This window comes from Bufo bufo, chromosome 5 (assembly GCF_905171765.1).
Source record: "Bufo bufo chromosome 5, aBufBuf1.1, whole genome shotgun sequence".
In the NCBI taxonomy this organism is placed as follows: Eukaryota; Metazoa; Chordata; class Amphibia; order Anura; family Bufonidae; genus Bufo; species Bufo bufo.
This window is the reverse complement of record NC_053393.1, coordinates 408,470,320-408,479,204: the sequence shown is the minus strand read 5'-3', so window position 1 is coordinate 408,479,204 and position 8,885 is coordinate 408,470,320. Positions and strand designations below refer to the sequence as shown.

Here is an 8,885-nt window from a genome sequence, read left to right as displayed (position 1 = left end):
TCACACTCTAGGCCGTTTCCTACATCCAAATGCCTAAATAACAGTACACCAGAAATCAACTCTCCTGCTATAATCTTATGTAGAAGATAACCAATCAATAAATCACTACCTCGTGCATCATTCTATATTAACTGTTATTTCAATTGCTTCTATTGTGCAACGTTGCTATCAGCTAATTGCATTATTTATCTTATCAACTTTCCCTTGAATAGGTTCCCAGCTGATCTGCAGCAAACAGCGCTCCGCATTGTCTGGAATAGAAGAAAAAATATATAATAATGCTGGCGAACGAAAACCAGGTTGATAAGATTTATATATATATATATATATATATATATATTATATTTTTTATTTTTTTATTTCTTTCCTATCCAAATAGCTTTATAAAGATAGGATATTATCACACCTCTAAGGAAATGTGAAGGCAAAGTGAGGAAAATCCTTGTGTAGTACTCTTCGAACTGATGTCACATGCAAGGCAAGGACATCACAAGGAGGAGTCAGATTACTGTAAGAATGGGCAGTGCAGTGTGCAGGCAGAGTAAGGGCTAGATGAGACAGGGGATTGGAAGCGGGGTAAGACTGTGCAGCACAGCACTCATCCTAAGCACAAGGAGCACTCATCATCGCTGTAGCAGTGCTGGCTTCATTTCCACCTACTAAGGAATGAGATCTCCATGCTTCACATGACAGGCTTGTTGTGCTGGAGTTAATGCAGAATACACAGCAGCAGCAGGGTTGTGATTGGAATGAGAAACATTATGTATTTCGGTAAGTGCCTTATCACCCTGCTTTAACTTGTCATGCAAAGCAGCTGTTTTGACACATGCATAATATGTTCTTTGCTTCCAGGGCAGTTCTAAGGCTTATCTCCCTTCCCCAGTATCTCCTAAAGCATGCATTGATCTGCAGTGATTCCACTTAGCAGTCTCGATGACTATCTCGGTGAACTTAGGCTACGGTTTCTTTAACCCTGACTTGAAAACAAAAAAGTTGTCACCCTCCAATGGGTCATTTGTTAATTGCCTTATGCTCTTTCATTGTGTTGCAGAGGAGCTGAGTTCCTTAAGGAACTGGTTAGAGGCACAATCATGAAATACATGACTTGTTCTCTGCTTTTTTTGGGCAATGTGCTTGAAAGCACTTTGATTCCATGTTAGTTCAGAAATAGCTTAGCAGAATGGAAGCCTACCTGCCTGCAGACAACATGCTGTCATCTTCTGCTGCCAGTTATGAGCTGTGTTCTAGCTCGACAATACTCCACATCGTAAGATGCCATTTAATACTACACACTTTTAAAAAGAATCCCAAGTAGGTTCTGGCTATCCTTCAATGTGTTTCAAGTGTCCCTAACCCTTGAATGTACTCCTTTTTGAACTTGTTCCTCTAACGTTACCCCTCCACGGGACTTTGATGTTGAAAAAAATAAGTTTTCTATGAAAAACAGAACTTCAATTATTTGAAACGTGGTCATGTTTTCGCTCAATAAGCAACATATGGTGAACAGTGATGTATGTTTGTGGAGCAAGAGTGAACCACAAAAAAAAGAAAGAAAAGAATGGAGCTGCTTGGAACAGTAATGGATGCATTATATTAATTAACATAGATTAAGTCAATGCAAAACTTAGTTTCTAACGTCTCGTGAGCCTTGATGCAATGTGTAGACTGGGAATGGGATCTGGGTCTCCACAGTGTGGTCTACAAGATAATCCTAATCTACAGAAAATTGGTGGAAAGGTCATTGACACATTCTTACATTAAATCCTATCGCAATGCTTGTAGTACCCGGTTAGTCTTGTAGACATACTGCACTTTTTCGGTGTTAGTACCTGAGGTGATGCCTACAGATGTAGCAGGGTTAACACACAAACTCTTAACTCATCGCGTTATCTTTAAACAAATGCCATTGAAAAGCAATTGAAGGTGTTCGCTTAACGCATTTAGTTTAGATCACACGTCTCATAAAGCATGAGTGTTCACTCTACTACATCTGTACGTGTATATCACATTACCACGTTCACTGATAAGTTCTGCCCCATTTATTTATTTATTTTTAGTAATTAGAATTGAACATTATGCTATAGGTGGATAAATATAAAGCACGTTCTATCATTTTTAAGCATTTACTCCATTTCAAATGAATAAGCTACCCCTTTGGGTCATATAACTCCTTAGGATGCATAATGTAGCTAAGAGGTTAAGCTGAGAGCATGAGTCAACTGAGCCTCGCGGTGTCACACTTAACAATACGACTATATTTCATGCACATTGAGCTTATATATCATCTAATTCAACAGCTGTAGCAATAGGCATACAGCATCCACCACTGAGAGGAATAATCAATCCCATCTTTTCTAAGAAAATGGGATGTTCCTGCATTGTGCAGAATGTTACAGACGTGCCATGTGCTTTACAAGTGAATGCTAATAACTGAGCTTTAATTCCAATTTTTTTTTTTAAACTGGACCATGTGTTACTAAAGAAGGCGAGAACAATAGTCAATGTGGGGGCTGTGATATATATATATATATATATATATATATAATTTATTTATTTTTCTATTGAAAACGTATGGTATAGAGAAAGACTTGGAAATAAGATTTTGAATTATGGAATTTTTTTTTAAAAGTCCTCTAGATATTGAGTCACTGAAGGGCAAATGAAGGGTGGAGTGTAACAGTCACACGCTGCTGTTTGAGCCCATTGCATAAAGATCCATCATGAAGTATATATCTTCCAATTGTCAGATGTCACACTCTTCGCTATCACCCCAGAGCAATTATTTTTGACATCTGTCAAGAATTATAGCACAGGTTCTACAAGAATATGTATAAACCAGAATGGACGGTACATTTTGTAATTAACTAATGGTACGGGACCGGTCTATGCCAAAGTCATATACTGTCAATGCTGAATTGCACATCACTAAATTTATTCTGATAATATCGGTTCCTTCAGTGCTGAAGCACCGTCATAGCTTTTTACAATCACAAATTTGATAGATGTTATCCATCAAGTATATAAATTAACCCTTTGATGCCTTTGCAATGGGAAAACCAGAGTGAGCAAAGACCTGCAAACACGTATTAGTATAGTATAGTAATCAGGTGACATGTGCAAAACACAATATATTTACCCATTAAATAGCCCAAATGACAACTTTTTATATAGTCCCTTGAATCACTGTCATTGCTGCCATTCCCATAAAGGAAAACTTTAAAAAGATTCTTAATAGAACAGTAAAACCGGCTTATGGTTGGCTGTCACATATCTTATAGCAGGCATAAAGCGTAACGCCACTTTCCCATTGTAGATTGTGCTCCTCAAAGTAACAGAAAACTAGGAAGATTCACATTTATGGTCTAGCGATTTATAGGCTGTAAGCGTTACACCTCCGAAAGGCAAGGTTGAAGTTACGACACTATATTAAAGTTGTCAGATGCTGATGGACTTTGGATTTGGCCTCCTTACTAGATCTGCGCATTTGAGAGTTGGTTTTCTTTAAACCTGGGAGATATTGCCATCGTTATTAAATATTTTTGTATGCTCATCCGTAAAATTCGGAGAATTTCCGTTCTTGTCACAGATGGGAGTTTTGTTCTTATTGCCTTAATGATATATGTGTCACCAGAAGCCATAGGGGACTGCTGATAAATAGATCTTGAGGTTGTAGAATTCCCTTGTCTGATATTTCCACTAATTTGCTGAATTGATATTAATATTTCCTTTACAGAACAAATACAAATTGTCCAACGGAGGGTTTTCACATTTCACATATCATTTTAGCAAAAACGAACAAGATTTAGATCGTATATATATTTGCTGAATTAATATTGTTTAAATTAAAGGGGGTCGATCCTCCTTTTGTTGCTTGTGTTGCTTGTGTGCAGAAATATGACATAGTTATCTAGGTTTAGAAAGCAGAGTCATGTTCCCAGTGACAGAGCCACCTGTCCATAGGCTAGGTCAGTCATGGCCAACCTGAGGCTCTCCAGCTGTTGTAGAACTACAACTCCCACCATGCCCTGCTGTAGGCAGTCTGGGCATGCTGGGAGTTGTAGTTTTGCAACAGCTGGAGAGCCTCAGGTTGGCCATCCCTGGGCAGATGGGATGAAATATCATACACAGCCAATAGAAAAGATTGGCGCTGATTCTGTAAAAAAAAAAAAAAGTTGACTTTCTAATTTTGGACATCCCCTTTAGGTGCATGTGCTGTAATAAACAGTTTTTGTTCTGGTTTGGTCACAGCTGCAGCATCAGTAAAGCCATCAGGTCAGGTTGGCTGCTGTAGTTCCATACAGAATTGTAATGTTTTGACACCTCTGACTCCCTACCCTCTGCTGCACTCTCAGTAATCTCAGAGCACAACCTCTTCCTTACTCCTCATCTATTCTCCTGTATCTAGAGCCTTGTCAGTCTGTTGTACAATCTGCAATGGATTGCAAAGATAAGACCTAATGATCCCTTAAAGGCTCACCCTGGTGCCTCGCAGCGCTGGGGTCCTAGGTTTGAATCCAAAGACAACATCTGCATGGAGTTTGTATGTTCTCCAGGTGTTTGTGTGGGTTTCCTCCTTCTCCGGTTTCTTCTCACATTCTAAAGATATATTAATAGGGAATTGAGATTGTGAGCTCCATTGGGGACAGCATGCAATTAACATGTGGGAACATGTCAGCGTTATGTAAGTGAGTAAAATAAATAAAGGGGCTATCTCATGATTAATATAAAAAATGATACTAAGACACAATATAGTTCTTGGCAATTTCTTTCTAATAAAGCCAGAATGAGCCCTGTATTTCGCATAGAGCCAGAGATTTTCCAATTCATTGCTCTGCTATATTTTCTTCAGGCTGGTATCTCAGGGGTGTGTCCTTTTTGTTGCAGCTCTCTCCCTTTCATAGTTCAGGGTGTGTCCTTTCTGCTGCAGCTCTCTCCCTCTCACAGTTCAGAGACATTTCTTTTCTACTGTAGCTTCCTCTCACAGTACACGGGTGTGTCATTTCCACTGCAGCTCTCTCTTTCTCACAGCTTAGGGGTGTGTGTTTTCTGCTGCAGCTCTCTCCCTCTCATACCTCAGGGATTTGTCTTTTCTATTGCAGCTCTCTCCCTTTCACAGCTCAGGGATGTGTCCTTTCTGCTGCAGCTCTCTCCCTCTCACAGTTCAGGAGTGTGTCCTTTCTGCTGCAGCTCTCTCCCTCTCACAGTTCAGGAGTGTGTCCTTTCTGCTGCAGCTCTCTCCCTCTCACAGTTCAGGGGTGTGTCATTCCTAATGTGGCTCGGTCCCTCTCACAGATCAGGGGTATTTCCTTTCTACTGCAGCTCTCTCTCTCGCTCTCTCAGTTCAGGAGCGTGTCCGTCCTACCCTTTCACAGTTCAGGGATGTGTCTTTTCTTCTACAGCTCTCTCCCTCTTATAGTTCAGGGGTGTGTCCTTTCTGCTGCAGCTCTCTTCCTCTCAAAATTCAGGGGTGTGTATTTTCTTCAGCAGCTCTCTCCCTCTCACAGTTCAAGGATATTTCCATTCTACTGCCGCTCTCTCTCAGTTTAAGAGTGTGTTTTTCCTACAGATCTCTCCCTCTCACAGTTCAGGGGTGTGTCCTTTCTACTGCAGCTCTCTCTTTCTCACAGCTTAGGAGGGGGGGGCTGTTTTATGCTGCAGCTCTCTCCCTCTCATAGCTCAGGGATTTGTCTTTTTTACTGCAGCTCTGATCCTCTCACAGTTCAGAGACATTTTCTTTTCTTCTGTAGCTTCCTCTCACAGTACACGGGTGTGTCATTTCTACTGCAGCTCTCTCCTTCTCACAGCTTAGAGGTGTGTGTTTTCTGCTGCAGCTCTCTCCGTCTCATAGCTCAGGGATATGTCTTTTCTATTGCAGCTCTCTCCCTCTCACAGTTCAGGGGTGTGTCCTTCCCACTGTAGCTCTCTCCCTTTCACAGATCACGGGTATTTCCTTTCTACTGCAGCTATCTCACTCTCACAGCTCAGGGGTGTGTTTTTTCTGCTGCAACTCATTCCCTCTCATAGTTCAGGAGTGTGTCCTTTCTACTGCAGCTCTCTCCCTCTCATTGTTCAGGGGGGGGGGGTGTCTTTTCTGCTGCAGCTCTCCCTCTCACAGTTCAGGGATGTGTTCTTTCTGCTGCAGCTCTCTCCCTCTCACAGTTCAGGGGGTGGTGTCTTTTCTACTGCAGCTCTCTCCCTCTCACAGTTCAGGAGTGTGTCCTTTCTGCTGCAGCTCTCTCCCTCTCATTGTTCGGGGGGGGGGGGGGGTGTTCTTTCTACTGCAGCTCTCTCCCTCTCACAGTTCAGGGGGTGGTGTCTTTTCTACTGCAGCTCTCCCTCTCACAGTTCAGGAGTGTGCCCTTTCTGCTGCAGCTCTCCCTCTCATTGTTCAGGGGGGGTGTCTTTTCTACTGCAGCTCTCTCCCTCTCATTGTTCAGGGGGGGTGTCTTTTCTGCTGCAGCTCTCTCCCTCTCACAGCTCAGGGGTGTGTTCTTTCTACTGCAGCTCTCTCCCTCTCATTGTTCAGGGGGTGGTGCCTTTTCTGCTGCAGCTCTCCCCCTCACAGTTCAGGGATGTGTCCTTCCTACTGCAGCTCTCTCCCTCTCATTGTTTCGGGGGGGGGGGGGGGGGCGTTCTTTCTACTGCAGCTCTCTCCCTCTCACAGTTCAGGAGTGTGTCCTTTCTGCTGCAGCTCTCTCCCTCTCATTGTTCAGGGGGGGGTGTCTTTTCTGCTGCAGCTCTCCCTCTCATTGTTCGGGGGGGGGGGGGGTCTTTTCTGCTGCAGATCATTGTTCGGGGGGGGGGGGGTCTTTTCTACTGCAGCTCTCCCTCTCATTGTTCGGGGGGGGGGGGGGGTCTTTTCTGCTGCAGCTCTCCCTCTCACAGTTCAGGGATGTGTTCTTTCTACTGCAGCTTCCTCCTGAACCTGCTGTTATCTCTAGACAAGAGAAACCGACAGAGGAGATTACATTTTTCTATTGGCTGCCAAAAAGATTGATCAACCCTTCTAAAATAATATCTGGCTGGTGGCAGTTGGAGGGAGGAACTGAGCACGTGTGACCATGTTCCTTCAGCTCACTAGAAGGTTGTGCACATTACAATACAGATGAAACACCAGGAGGCTCCATGATAATGAAGTCAATGACATAGCTCACAATTGGAGCATTTTTGTAACAGAAAGTATATTTATTTTTAAAAATTGTTTTTCATGCTGATTTATATTAAAATAACAGTAAATTTTTGGAAAATCCCTTTATGTAACCACAGTGTTCAATTGTAATGTTCACAGACATGGGACTGAAACACTGTGGGTTTGTATCTCGGATTTTCATGTGACAGATTGGCAGCATTTCACAGTACCAGCAAAGTGGATGGCATTTAAATAAATCTCACCAACATGCTGCAAAAAAGAAAAAAAAAACTGCATCATAAATTGACTTGCAGTGCAGATTCGATAACATCATGACAAATTATGCTGCAGATTTCCACCATGAATTTAACCCTTCGAGGAGCACAGGGTGAAATCTGAAGCAAATCTGCAGGATTCCCCCCCCCCCCCACAAATTAAGTCACGTGTGGATGTACCCTGTGTTTTTTTTCCCACTAAAGACATTTATGGCATAATGGATTGAGGGACAATGGATTCAAGTTCTTAACAGTGGAAGCCCCAGAGATGGGTCTACTTCCTCAAAGACGACATGGCAAATATGTCTTTGGTAGAAAGACCCCTTTAAAGGGTATCTGTCAGCAGATTTGTACCTATAAAAACATCTGATCTGCTTCATGTGCGCTTGGCAGCTGAAGGCATCCGTGTTTGCCCCATGTTCATATGTTCCTGCATTGCTAAGAAAATTGATGTTTAAATATATGCAAATGAGCCTCTAGGAGCAACGGGGGCGTTGTCATTACTCTCTCTCCCTTTGTGCTTTGATTGACAGGAACAGGCAGTTAAAATACATCACACTTTGCCCTGTCAATTAAAGGGTGCAGCAGTTGCAGAGAAAGCAGTAAGTCCAGTAAGAAGAGTATACTATATGAATCCATCATCTGTCTAATAATAGGTCCTTAAGACACGATGTAGCGTTTGACCAGTCTGTTTTAACCAAAATGACAAATGCTCTTATATGGGAAAGCTGCCCACTTGTATAAAACTATGGTAGATATTACAGTAATTAAAATGGCTTTTCCCCAATAGGAATGACGGTTTTACTGCAACTTTTAAAGAAATGGCAAATGCATTGTTACAGAAGTTTTTTTTTTTTTAGTTTTTTTTGTCTCTGGCCAAAGTGAAATAATTCTTCCCTGCTTAGAACACTTGGCAAGCACAACAGGGCTAAAGCAGATATAATCAAGTTGAAGTATTTGGAATTTTTATTTTCTCTTTTTACAAGCTTATCATGGTTTCAAGTGCAGACATTATAATATAAACACAATGAAGAAGTATCTCCGTTACTTAGCTTTCTAAAGGAGGTGGAGTGGAGTTATTACATCTGAGGGTTCAATTAAAGGGGAGTTCTGCTTAAAAATAGAAACTTATCCTGGGAGCGCTACTCAACATCTGACTTTCACGTCTCTCTTGGAAACAGCCAAGCCACTGTGCGACTGATCAGGGGAGCTCTGGGTGTACGTTAAAACTTTTCTATAGTTTGCAACGCAAAAAAGTGCCTCATTTAAGAAAGTTAGACGCGGTTCAAGGCAAAGATATCTGGAGACAATTGCACTAAAAATGGTGTTGTGGCTGAGCATCATATTGAATCTCACACCATTTTAAGGCACATGGACTTCAATTCTTATTTCAGGTAAAATTAGATTTATCTGATGACACATCCATCAGGTAGAACAGGACAGAGAATTGAGACGTTTCAGCACATGGACACACCTCCACC

The 8,885-nt window shown here is 42.0% G+C and overlaps 1 protein-coding gene across 2 annotated transcripts in view; it reads left to right on the top strand.

Annotated features, from left to right (window-relative positions):
* The first annotated feature begins 558 nt into the window (after positions 1 to 558).
* The window catches only part of ZNF385D (zinc finger protein 385D), a 569,376-nt gene continuing 561,049 nt past the window's right edge, over positions 559 to 8,885 (top strand). For both annotated transcript variants that reach the window (XM_040433353.1, XM_040433352.1), the window contains exon 1: positions 559 to 771. In XM_040433353.1, coding sequence (XP_040289287.1) covers positions 750 to 771 — 22 coding nt within the window. In that variant the 5' untranslated portion in view covers positions 559 to 749. The remainder of the gene's footprint in view (positions 772 to 8,885) is intronic.